The sequence below is a fragment of the Girardinichthys multiradiatus genome, chromosome 22 (assembly GCF_021462225.1).
Source record: "Girardinichthys multiradiatus isolate DD_20200921_A chromosome 22, DD_fGirMul_XY1, whole genome shotgun sequence".
Lineage (NCBI taxonomy): Eukaryota > Metazoa > Chordata > Actinopteri > Cyprinodontiformes > Goodeidae > Girardinichthys > Girardinichthys multiradiatus.
Window position 1 is genome coordinate 9,516,922 of NC_061814.1, and position 13,395 is coordinate 9,530,316.

Sequence of the window (13,395 nt, forward strand, 5' to 3'; positions counted from 1 at the left end):
GTTGATATAGTTAAAAAGAAAAAATAATTTATAGTTTTATGGTATAGTTTGCCTTTCACCTTTTTATACAATTGCTTATTTAGAGAACGACTTATTATCCTTAAGAAGGTCTTGATCAATAGTTTTTTTTTACTTTTTTTTACAGTTTTTCTTTGGACTTTGACTTTTGTACATAATCAGTTGGTGATTTATAATATTTACATAGTAGGAACTTAGGCAATGAGTTAATAGATTAGATTCTTCTGACCAATTGTGCCTAATTTAAGAGAAATTCCTCCTCACGCTGGCAAACGCCTTGCCTTCTGTTTAAGAACAAAACCCCCTTGCCGCGCATTATCCCTTTAAGCCAATTTATAAGCAGACTGACTTAAAGGGATGGACTTTGTCCAATTTACAGTGCAAACCTAAACAGAATGAATGAACAATTATGTTGTTTATATGTTTATAAACACCGCGGCTGCACAGTGGTGCAGTTGTTAGCACTGTTGCCCTGCAGCAAGAAGGTCCTTGGTTCAATTCCCAGCTGGGGGTCTTTCTGCATGGAGTTTACATGTTCTCCCCGTGCATGTGTGGGTTCTCAGCAGGTATTCTGGCTTCCTCCCACAGTCCAAAGACATGCCTGTTAGGTTAATTGGTCTCTCTAAATTTCCCTTAGGTGTATGAATGAGTGTGTGCATGGTTGTTTGTGTGTTGCCCTGCGATGGACTGACGACCTGTCCAGGGTGTACCCCACCTCTCGCCCATACACTGCTGGAGATAGGCACCAGCTCCCCTGTGACCCACTATGGAATAAGCGGAAGAAAATGACTGACTGACAATTTTTATTCACTGTGATTTTGAGTCTTATAAGGGGTTTAAAGAATTCTCAAAAGACCTTGAAATCAGCTTATCCACTGTACAAAAAGTAGCCTATAAGGGGAGGAGATTCAACTGGGCACCTGCAAACATGCCCAGGTCTGGGTATGGAAGTGGATGCCTGAAAACTCAGGAACAGAATGCATAATGTATAATTCATTATAGGTGTTCAAGGAGGAAATCTTTGTAAAGTATGAAGGCTGGTCTGAAATTCCCCAATAATGTTCTTTGAACAGATGAGTCTAAAACTGAATTATTTACACCCCAGAATGGAGGATCAAATAGAGCATTCTAAGAAAGGAAACTCATACCAACTGTAAAGCATGTAAGTGTCACGCTCTAATACTTCTACAGAGTCTTAGCTAGTTAGATACTGACTCAAAGTCCAGATGCTGCGGGGTGACGTGAAACACGTAAGAAATCCCTCAAACGTCTCACAGCTGAAAGGAAAGAGTTTGGCAAACGTCCCACAGACTGACGTCAGAGACTGGTAGATGTAGAGGTAAAAGACGCGTCTCACTGAAGTTATTCATCCAAAACAGGGTAACAATAGCCATTAAGTGCTAGGGTGCCTTAACGTTTTCCCTTAGCTGGAATCCACATTTTCTTTGACATATTTTGTTTAATAACTGGAACACTTCTAGATCTTCTTGTTTAAGTGCAATTAAACACATTTTTATTCCAGATAAGAAATTTACATTAGACATTAGTATGCGAAAATGTTTTGATCAAGAACTGAATATTTATTAGGGTTATTCATTTCACATGACTGCCACTCCAGCAGACAAGAGGAAGAAGCAGGAGGAAACACTCTGGACATGTCCTCAGTCCATCAAAGAGAGACAGGATAGACAGCCATGAACTAATTCACAACAGCCCCAGGCCAATGTGCTAACTCCAGTTAACCTAACACTGTGGGAGGAAGTTGGAGTACCCAGGGAAAGCGAATATATGCCTAGGGAGAACATGCAAAATCACATAGGAAGACCCACACTGCTCTACAATTACACGTTGAATCATTAAATAATTACTAACAGTAATAATAAACAGTATTAATTGCATAGCTACTTCTGTGTTTATGTTTATCAGTTGACAAACGATTTAACCTGTAATTAATTAGAAAGGATTTGTAGTGCTGACTTTGTGTTCCTGCTGCAGTTTGTACCTGCGTGGTCCATAAACGCTGCCATGAGCTCATCATTACTAAGTGCGCTGGAATGAAGAAGCAGGATGACACAGTCGGAGAGGTGAGAGCCCTGGCTAATGGTTTGGGTTGGTTTTGTCTTATTAGTTTGCGGTTCAGACAGCAGAAATTAATGAAAAAGTACGGACATGATGTCCGCAACAGAACAATTTTGACCTTAATGGAACTCAAAGCCCTGTTACTGCTTCTGATTCCCTTCTGCCCATGCTTAAGGTTCTGTCATTTGATTAGATGTTGTCTAGTTCTATCTTAAAATTAGGCAGTCAGGTTTCCAGATATTTCCAGATTATTTAACCAACCACACTGGTTTGTCTTGCTGTGTTTCTTGCAGCAAGTCGGGTCTCAAAGGTTCAGCGTCAACGTACCACACAAGTTCAGCATCCACAACTTTAAAGTTCTCACCTTCTGCGACCATTGTGGCTCTCTGCTGTGGGGTCTGCTGCGACAGGGACTCCAGTGTAAAGGTGCCAAGAGCCCAATGAGCTTGTTTCACTCAGAAATGTACAACATGCTGTTTATTTCAGTCTGCCTGTTCACATATATGAGGCTTTCTTCTGTGTGTTTGTGTTTCAGTATGTAAAGTAAACGTACACAGGCGGTGTGAGAGCAACGTTGCTCCAACGTGTGGCGTAGATGCTAGAAGAATTGCAACTGTGTTGTCAGATCTCGGGTTGACACCAGATAAGATCTCCAACAGTGCCCAGAGGCGGAAAAAGGTCTGGACGACTTGGCTTTAGTGCTTAATCTGTAGATGTACAGACTGGGACAAATGTATTGGTACTGCTGGTAAAGATGTGTAAAAATCCTTTACATAAAACCATCTTTTGTTGCTTTTTTTATATAATAATTAGTAATCTACGACTTTCTGTCCCCTTTGGATCTAAATATGACATAAATTAAATTTATGCAAGTACTACAATTTAAAATGTGAAACTCGTTTATTATATACAAGGGTTGGACAATGAAACTGAAACACGTGTCATTTTAGTGTGGGAGGTTTCCTGGCTAAATTGGACCAGCCTGGTAGTCAGTCTTCATTGATTGCACATTGCACCAGTAAGAGCAGAGTGTGAAGGTTCAATTAACAGGGTAAGAGCACAGTTTTGCTCAAAATATTGAAATGCACACAACATTATGGGTGATATACCAGAGTTCAAAAGAGGATAGATTGTTGGTGCACGTCTTGCTGGCGCATCTGTGACCAAGACAGCAAGTCTTTGTAATGTATCAAGAGCCACGATATCCAGGGTAATGTCAGCAGTGCTCCTGAGAAGGATGAACCACATCCAACAGGATTAACTGTGGACGCAAGAGGAAGCTGTCTGAAAGGGATGTTCGGGTGCTAACCCGGATTATATCCAAACAACATAAAACCATGGCTGCCCAAATCACGGCAGAATTAAATGTGCACCTCAACTCTCCTGTTTCCACCAGAACTGTCCGTCAGGAGCTCCACAGGGTCAATATACACGGCTGGGCTGCTATAGCCAAACCTTTGGTCACTCATGCCAATGCCAAATGTCGTTTCAATGGTGCAAGGAGCGTAAATCTTGGGCTGTAGACAATGTGAAACATGTATTGTTCTCTGATGAGTCCACCTTTACTGTTTTCCCCACATCCGGGAGAGTTACGGTGTGGAGAAGCCCCAAAGAAGCGTACCACCCAGACTGTTGCATGCCCAGAGTGAAGCATGGGGGTGGATCAGTGATGGTTTGGGCTGCCATATCATGGCATTTCCTTGGCCCAATACTTGTGCTAGATGGGCGCGTGCGTCACTGCCAAGGACTACCGAACCATTCTTGAGGACCATGTGCATCCAATGGTTCAAACATTGTATCCTGAAGGCGGTGCCGTGTATCAGGATGACAATGCACCAATACACACAGCAAGACTGGTGAAAGATTGGTTTGATGAACATGAAAGTGAAGTTGAACATCTCCCATGGCCTGCACAGTCACCAGATCTAAATATTATTGAGCCACTTTGGGGTGTTTTGGAGGAGCGAGTCAGGAAACGTTTTCCTCCACCAGCAGTATCACGTAGTGACCTGGCCACTATCCTGCAAGAAGAATGGCTTAAAATCCCTCTGACCACTGTGCAGGACTTGTATATGTCATTCCCAAGACAAATTGACGCTGTATTGGCCGCAAAAGGAGGCCCTACACCATACTAATAAATTATTGTGGTCTAAAACCAGGTGTTTCAGTTTCATTGTCCAACCCCTATATATATATATATATATATATATATATATATATATATATATATGAAGTCTAAGGATAAAAGTGTGCATTTATTGGAACTAAGAGCAGTCACAAACTGTCTTCAACCAGCTCCCTCAGGCTCAGGATCCTCAGCAGCCCCTATCAGAGATACCTCAGACAGAGGAGGACCGCTCAAGGTCTGCGCCCACCTCCCCATGTGACCAAGGTAAGGGAACCTGATACTGATCACATCCACTCTGCAGTGAGAAATAAAAGTGTTGAACAAGCAATCATAGGTCATCTTTCATTTGTCTCTGTGCAGATGTGAAGGAGCTGGAGAACATTCGGAAAGCTCTGTCCTTTGACCATCGTGAAGAGGAGCACAAAACACACCCTCTTTCTTCCCTCACGTCAGTTGCCACAATGAGAGGAGGAGGGGGAGGAGAAAGAGGGGTTGGGGATGGAAATGGCATGAAGGAAGAGAGAAGCCAGGAGAACGGAGAGGTCAAAGGTCACAGTGCTCCTGAGGCAAAAAGGATGAACCTGCACAACTTTTTGTTCATAAAGGTTCTGGGGAAAGGAAGCTTTGGAAAGGTTGGTGAAAGATTTCCACTCACCTGAGAGTAAAAAAGCAAGCACCCCTTCTGATTCTGTGCATCATGTGTCCCCTGACCAGGTGATGCTGGCCGAGCTGAAAGGCACCGATGAGGTTTACGCTGTCAAAGTGCTGAAGAAAGACATTATCCAGCAGGACGACGATGTGGACTGCACCATGACTGAGAAAAGGATCCTAGCGCTGGCTAGGAAACACCCTTACCTGACACAGCTCTTCTATTGCTTCCAGACTAAAGTAGGAACACACACATGCAGAAACATTGTGCACCACCAGAGGGCAGCATTAGGCCAAATTAGAACTGGAGCTTCCAGCTGTGGCACTGACAGCTCTCACACAAATAAAACTATATAGTCTGAGACATTATTTTTTCAGATAATTACAGGAATTAACTTACAAAACTGTTTTTGACAGAAAAATAAAAATGAACTATTAACTATTAATTTCAAAAAGAAATAAACAGATCTCTGCTGTGTCCCCTTGAGATAAATAAAAAAACAAAAATGACATTTTTTTTTTGGGGCCTCAAGGTAAAACAGTCAACCATATGTTCAGGGTTTATTTTCATGATAAACCAGCAGCATCTAAGATGATGTGAATAGGGATGCTTTAATCCAAGTTTTTTGGGTTCAGATTATTTCTGATACACAGATATGTTAACCTTTTTTTTTTTACCCTTGTTGCTAAAACATATAAACCAGACACTGTCAGTTGTCTCGTTGCACATTCTATGTCTGGAGTTGTGCTCATAAGTCTACATACCCTGGCAGAATCTATGATTTTGTTTTGGACATTTTTTCGAAGTGGTCATCCAAACACCCAAATGACCCTGATCAAAAGTTTATATTACCTGGACTTTTCAATGTGTTTTATATTGGCATTATAATATGCTTGCAAGATGATAGGTAGTGGTTTAAATGGCAACTAAAGGTAACTACCCTCACCAGTGATCAAGTTGCTTGTAGCTAGTGTGTCTCTATAAAAGGTCAGTGACTTGCACGGCTCTTGACAGACCCCTGCAGGTTTCCTCCAGTACTTCGCAGCCGAAAAATGGATTTGGCGAGGAGTCGCCAAGACCCGTAGTGAAACGTGCATCCCTCCTACTGTGAAACACAGAGGTGGGTCGCTGATGTTTTGGGTTGTGTGAGTGAGAGACAAAGGCACAGGGAGGTTGGTTATCATCTATGTTCACTGAAAATTGGTAAGAAAACATCAGAACTCCTGCTGGGGAATGTAAACCAATCAGCACAATTTGAACTACTTTTAACAACTTTCACTAGCAATATGTGTAGACCTTCTAGCAATTACCATTGCTATTAGCATCAGAATTACCATTACTTTAAGTCTCTGTCTTCCAACAGACTGACAGTACTTCCTAGTTGTTTGTATTCCATGGCTGATAGATTTTCAAAATTAGAAAATAAAGGTACCATCCACATTCCAGTAAGCCTTCCAGTTGCTACTGAAACTTTGTGTTGCTTCTTCAGATACATGCATTTATGTAAATAAATATGTACAAAACATCTATCCAGGTTTTCATGCCTCTTGAACATTTACACATTTTAGTCACTTTACAACTGCAACCTTAAATGTATTTTACTGGGATTTTGTGTGATAGACCAACATAAAATACTGTTTATTTGTTTGGAGGAAGAAAATATACACATTATTTTCAAGCGTTTTTATGAAAGAAAATCTAAACTTTGTGACATGCATTTGTATTCAGCCCTTTTTAATCTGATTCCTCTAAATAAATCTACTGGAACAAACTGACTTCATTGGTCACCTACACCTCCCTGTGTGTCATTTAAAGTCAGTATAAATACATATTACAGTCTAAGATCTATTTATACTGCAAAAGGTTTCGGTTTTAAGCTTAAACCTCCAAGCTAAAATGAGTCATAAAGTGGCCTGCAGCAAAACAGGACCATGCTGTCTGGATCACGGGTGTATCAGTGACCTCACTCTTCAGTGCAGAAATGATGTCAGTATGGGGTCCAAAAGTCATATTAACTTAACTTTACTTATCGAAAAACTTTATTTTCAGCTTCTTTAAAAAAAAATCCCAACTTTTGTTTACAATCAGGTTATAGATGGAACTTCATTTAGTGAATTGGGTCAAACAGTCATGAGGATCACAGTCAAACTTTCAGTCTGGGCCTACAAAAGCCTGAGAAAGTTTAGCAGTCCAGTAGTCCAGTGTTCAAAAAGTTTGAACACTGTATGTAAACTGTGCTGTTTAAAAGTTTGTCAGAGATCGATGCAATTTCATATTTTTTACTCTGAATAGTAAAAACAAAACACTCAAAACAGAATTTTCACCAGCGGAGCTGCTGCCATCAGGATCCCCCGCTTAGTGAAAGATCCGTACTTATCCCACCATTTCAGCCAGCTGCTCAGCTTTCATCATCTTCACTTTCAGCCTATATACTCAATGCACTGAAACTGACAGCCAGCCACACAAAAGCCACCCTTGTCCCTGTCAGGAAACATATAGTAGGTTTGTACATTTATGTAAGTGCTTGTTGTTACTGTACCGTGTTAGTGTTTGTCTTTTTATTGCAACTTGAGCCTGACGGTGTTACACTGTTGTTTTTTCTTGCCTTTGAGGGCTGAACAGGTGTTGACCTTTGTCATCAGACATTTATTAAAATAGAACAGACAGTCGGCACGTGAGGTGATTAAGAAACCTGAGGATGGATAAATCTATCAGCAGATAAATTAGCTTTGGTATAGACTATATGTTTAATATATAACCCAATTTTCTGAACTCTAATGGCCATTTTCTATGTTTTTTTTAAAGCTTGGAATGTGCTCAGTCGTTGTTGTGAGTTTTTACAAATGACGGGTCTGATTCTTGTCATGGAGTCGCTCCAGTTAGCTAGCAGTGTCACTAGCTAACCAGCAGTTAGCTTGTGACACTCTCTACCCAATCAGTGAACGACAGTTTTCTGACGTGTTTTCAACTCAACTCGGTTCGCGTGGAACCTTGGCCAAGTAGGTACTGAAAGAAAGGGTAGTACCATGTAGTACCAAGTGACAGCTTGGGGGCAGCTTATTTCCAGTACAGTACCAAAGCGATCTAGATAGTCAGTCTTCAGAGCCTGTTTTAGTGTCCCTGATTTGGGAGAGTAAGGACCTCCAATATGACAAAATCTCTGTCTCGATACTTTGTTTCATTCTCGGTCATGTGTTTCCCCAGGTACTGTTACTGCAGATTGATATACAACATGCAACAGTTTACATTAAGTGTGATGGAAAAAGATGGGAGTTATTTAAGGGCAGAATCTGAGAATAAGACCCATAATGTCCTGTTTGGCACTTTCACAAACAAAAGTTTGTTTCGACTATGAAACCCAGAACATATTTTTCCAGAATTTTCCTTTACCTTGCCTGTTTACCCTGTTTTTTTTTGGTGTGTGTGTGTGTGTGTGTGTGTGTGTGTGTGTGTGTGTGTGTGTGTGTGTGTGTGTGTGTGTGTGTGTGTGTGTGTGTGTGAGAGAGAGAGAGAGAGAGCTTTCCACTGTGAAACAGAGATGTTAGGGCTGCAGAGGATAAGCGGTAACTCCCCTCACTGCAAATGTGAGTGTGGAGTCGACCGAGGTCACCGGAGAGAAATGTTCCCAATACGGAATTAAAAGCCCTGATTTTCTGCAATAAAACCATAACAGCTGATTCTGTTGCAGCAACTACACATTGTAGCATATATGCAGTCACTGCAAAGTGACGCTGACATCCATGTTCTGTTGCTTTTAGGGCGAGAGGACAAACAGCTGTGGTTGGGTAAAACTATTCATTCTAGCCATAAACTTGTGATCGTTACAAAGAATTTAAAACTGTGAAACTGAATTATAATCACTTCAAAGTCAGAGAAGTTTGTGACATTCATAGATTCATAGATATATATATATATATATATACTAGCTGTCTTCTGAAAAGAAAATGTCTTGAAACAAGTTTTTCATGCATAAATAAGAATCGCTCAACATAGTTAATGGTGGGCTAAAATATGCGCATGCATGTAAACCTGAATTGCTGAGATGGAGAAATCTGCAGTGGGTTCGGTTTGGAAGGTTTAGCACTGTTATTGTAGATTTGAGCAGAGGGCCATGAGAAAATGAAGATTGAGAACACCTCTCATATATATATAGATATATATCTATATATATCTATATACACTGCTCAAAAAAATAAAGGGAACACTTAAACAAAACAATATAATACAATAATCTAATCTGTGGAGGGAGCTAAAGATTAGGGTGATGGCACATAGGATTTCTACCCCCAAAACTTTGAGCTCAGCACCACAGATAAAAAAAACAAAAAAACATTGCAACCACGCAAAGACTGGTCAGCGATAAGAAGTGTTTCCTTACTGTCAGGCCAATAAAGATTTATACACTAAATATTGAAAAGGGTATAAATTTGTGGACTTTGATTAAAAATAAAGGGAACACTTAAACAACGGAGTATAACTCCAAGTAAATCAAACTTCAGTGAAATCAAACTGTCCACTTAGGAAGCAACACTGATTGACAATCAATTTCACAGCTGTTGTGCAAATGGAATAGACAACAGGGGGAAATCTTTGGTGATTAGCAAGACACACTCAATAAAGGAGTGGTTCTGCAGGTGGGGACCACAGACCACTTCTCAGTACCTATGCTTTCTGGCTGATGTTTTGGTCACTTTTGAATGTTGGTGTTGCTTTCACACTCATGGTAGCATGAGACGGACTCTACAACCCACACAAGTGGCTCAGGTAGTGCAGCTCATCCAGGATGGCACATCAATGCGAGCTGTGGCAAGAAGGTTTGTTGTGTCTGTCAGCGTAGTGTCCAGAGCCTGGAGGCGCTACCAGGAGACAGGCCAGTACACCAGGAGACGTGGAGGAGGCTGTAGGAGCAACAACCCAGCAGCAGGACCGCTACCTCCGCCTTTGAGCAAGGAGGAACTGGAGGAGCACTGCCAGAGCCCTGCACAATGACCTCCAGCAGGCCACAAATGTGCATGTGTCTGCACAAACGGTTAGAAACTGACTCCATGAGGATGGTATGAAGGCCCGACGTCCACAAATGTGCTCACAGCCCAACACCGTACAGGACGCTTGGCATTTGCCAGAGAACACCAGGATTGGTAAATTTGCCACTGGCACCCTGTGCTCTTCACAGATGAAAGCAGGTTCACAAAGAGCACATGTGACAGACGTGACAGAGTCTGGAGACACCGTGGAGAGCGATCTGCTGCCTGCAACGTCCATCAGCATGACCGGTTTGGCAGTGGGTCAGTAATGGTGTGGGGTGGCATTTCTTTGGAGGGCCGCAAGAGGTAGCCTGACTGCCATTAGGTACTGAGATGAGATCCTCAGACCCCTTGTGAGACCATATGCTGGTGTGGTTGGCCCTGGGTTCCTCCTAATCCAGAACAATGCTAGACCTCATGTGGCTGGAGTGTGTCAGCAGTTCCTCCAACATGAAGACATTGAAGCTATGGACTGGCCCGCCCGTTCCCCAGACCTGAATCCGATTGAGCACATCTGGGACATCATGTCTCGCTCCATCCACCAACGTCATGTTGCACCACAGACTGTCCAGGAGTTGGTGGATGCTTTAGTCCAGGTCTGGGAGGAGATCCCTCCGGAGACCATCCGCCGTCTCATCAGGAGCATGCCCAGGCGTTGTAGGGAGGTCATACAGGCACATGGAGGCCACACACAATACTGAGCCTCATTTTGATTTGTTTTAAGGACATTACATCAAAGTTGGATCAGCCTCTAGTGTGTTTTTCCACTTTAATTTTGTGTGTGACTCCAAATCCAGGCCTCCATTGGTCAATAAATTTGATTTCCATTGATGGTTTTTTGTGTGATTTTGTTGTCAGCACATTCAACTTTGTACAGAACAAAGTATTCAATGAGAATATTTCATTCATTCAGATCTAGGATGTGTTATTTGAGTGTTCCCTTTATTTTTTTGAGCCGTGTATATAGATATATACGTCCAATTACTCAATTAATCAAAGAAAAAGTTGATAGAGTACTGGATTACTAAAATATTCCAGACTTGCAGCACTTATATCCACATACTTCCATGTCTCCATGCACTCACGCCTCTTGGACCATAGAAACACACACGCACCAGTACTGGCCCGGTTTAGTCACATTGTCGGTCAGTCAGTAATTTTCTATACAGCTCCTTCCATAGTGGGTCACGGGGAAGCTGGCGCCTATCTCCAGCAGTCTATGGGCAGGAGGCGGGGTACACCCTGGACAGGTCGCCAGTCCATTGCAGGGCAACACAGGCACACACTCATTCACACCCAATGTTTCACTCAGAAATATACATTCTTAATCACAGTCTTAATATTGGCAATAATAAGTAATATATATCATGGTATCATTGCAGTTTTCTTAGTACGGAGAGACTACTGATCCAAACAGGGAAGGCAGCACACTGCTCTACATTGTATTTCTTTAAAAAAACAAGTGTCTTTGTTGATTTTTTTCTTCCGCTCATAAAATTGTTTTCTGCTATGTGTTTAGTCCATTCCTTTGACTGAGAATTTGGTGTAATCGTTGGCGACAAGAAAATTTTACAGCATTAATTTGCTTCAAGTAGAGGCTAGTAGAGGGCACTGAGAGTTATGAATCCGCTTGAATTAGAATCTGGATTCCCCTCCTCCCCTTTCTTCTACGTAGCTCCCTTGTCTGTAATTTGGTCATAGATAGTTGGCAATAGTCCCACTTTAGACACAATCTCACTATGAGCTATTTGTAGAACTGACAGAGCAAGTTAATGCCTCCTCACAGCTAAAAACATTGACAAATGTAATAATTATGATGTTTTTCTTCCATCAACATCTGGCTTCATAAATCCTGGGCTTCAGTCGCTCTGTTTTACATGTTTTTAGAGGCTAATGTTAGGTACTTTTCCCTATATGGTGTCATTTTCAGCAGTGATAACCAATAATGCCAGCTGGCATTATTGTTGCATTTGGAAATTCAGAATTTAAATTCTGACTGGTAAAAATTTACCAATAATATAAATGTTTCTAGTTGGGACTTAAAACACAAGATAAATTAGCTGCAAAACTGGTTTCAGTTTATTAGCTTGTTTCACTTTGTAGAAGGAAATGTTCAACTCCTGTTTGCATTTACTAGAAAAAAGCAATGAAAGGAGACATTTTATGAGGTGACAGATAAAATTAAATTACAATACACTTCAGGGCATTAAGTTTGAAGAACGATTTTCATAAAAACTACCCTTTATTCAGTAGAAAACCACCTAAACACTCAGAAAACAAAATATAAACTCATGCAGTATGTCTAGAATGATGACGAAAAAGATTAATATTTTCTTAAACCAATAAAAATGAGACAGAAATATTGGAGGGGGATGAAACTAGCTAATGAGACTTAATCATCTAGAGTTATGGGAAGTGAATGACTGCTTGAGGATGAGGATAAGGCCATCTATTAGACCAATGCAAAGAAATGACGACATATAGACATAAAAAGAAGACAGGAACATTTCAAATTTGACAGCAAAATGTAGACATTTTGAAAAAATCTGGAGCAAGAGACACTATTACTATTTAAAATTTTTAAAGTATTTGAAACTATTGAAAAAGTTAATCCAATATGATTTCAGTAGTTCAAACAAAAAACTCATCTACACTTTATGATCAAAAAAGAAATGTGCATCTCTGTGCTCTGGCAAAATCTACTTTTAACTTCATTCTATCCTAGGGTAAATATGTCACATAGGTGTCAAAAAATTTTTTTTGCAGATCCTAAAATGCATTCTTCTGTGGCTTCACTCAGTTAATGTGCAGAAAGACGACTAGAAGTAGAAAAAAACTAACGTAGCTTTTGGTCAAAAATCTATTACTACATCTAAATTTATCACGGCTGCAGAACAATGAAATAATTAATTAAAAGTAAAATAATCACATATTCTTCTAAATGACCAAAATATGAATGAGTAATAGTTTACATGTCAAATAATGTTTATTTATTCATTCATCTTTTTATTTAATTATTGATATTATAGATATTTAAGTAATAGTTTAATGGTTTATTGAATTGTTGAATCACACTCTTGAGGTTCCATACAGAAAAAAACCAGCAATAAAAACAGCAGTGGTTTTTTTCAGACTTTTTAAAGTTTTTTATTTAAGAACATTTTTTCTTTTTAAAGTGACTCAATATATTCCCTTTAAAATACCACACATCCCAGCTCCTTTCTAGTGAATTCACCAATCTGTGTCCCAGTTTAGATGAGCGCACTAATTACACAGAGTCTTGATCATGTATGCCTAGGATTACATACCACAGAAGCAAATATTTAACAGGGAATGGCATACTTACAAATTAAGAGCAGGTATTACTAGTTCTAGGAGTCTTAGGGGTCGAAATGAAAAGCTACTGTTTTTGTTAAGTTACAGTTTACTCGAGACTAGAGCAAAGTCAACCGTGAACTTCTTCCACCTTCAGTTTCTTTTCTTTATTTTGCTAAACT

General features: G+C 40.4%; 1 protein-coding gene across 1 annotated transcript in view; it reads left to right on the top strand.

Moving 5' to 3' along the window:
* Window positions 1–13,395, top strand: part of LOC124858840 (protein kinase C epsilon type-like) — a 152,337-nt gene that overhangs the window by 82,139 nt on the left and 56,803 nt on the right. The window contains exons 5-10 of the mRNA XM_047351101.1: window positions 2,014–2,102; window positions 2,391–2,523; window positions 2,633–2,775; window positions 4,393–4,489; window positions 4,586–4,857; window positions 4,940–5,113. Of these exons, the coding sequence (XP_047207057.1) occupies window positions 2,014–2,102; window positions 2,391–2,523; window positions 2,633–2,775; window positions 4,393–4,489; window positions 4,586–4,857; window positions 4,940–5,113 (908 nt within the window). The remainder of the gene's footprint in view (window positions 1–2,013; window positions 2,103–2,390; window positions 2,524–2,632; window positions 2,776–4,392; window positions 4,490–4,585; window positions 4,858–4,939; window positions 5,114–13,395) is intronic.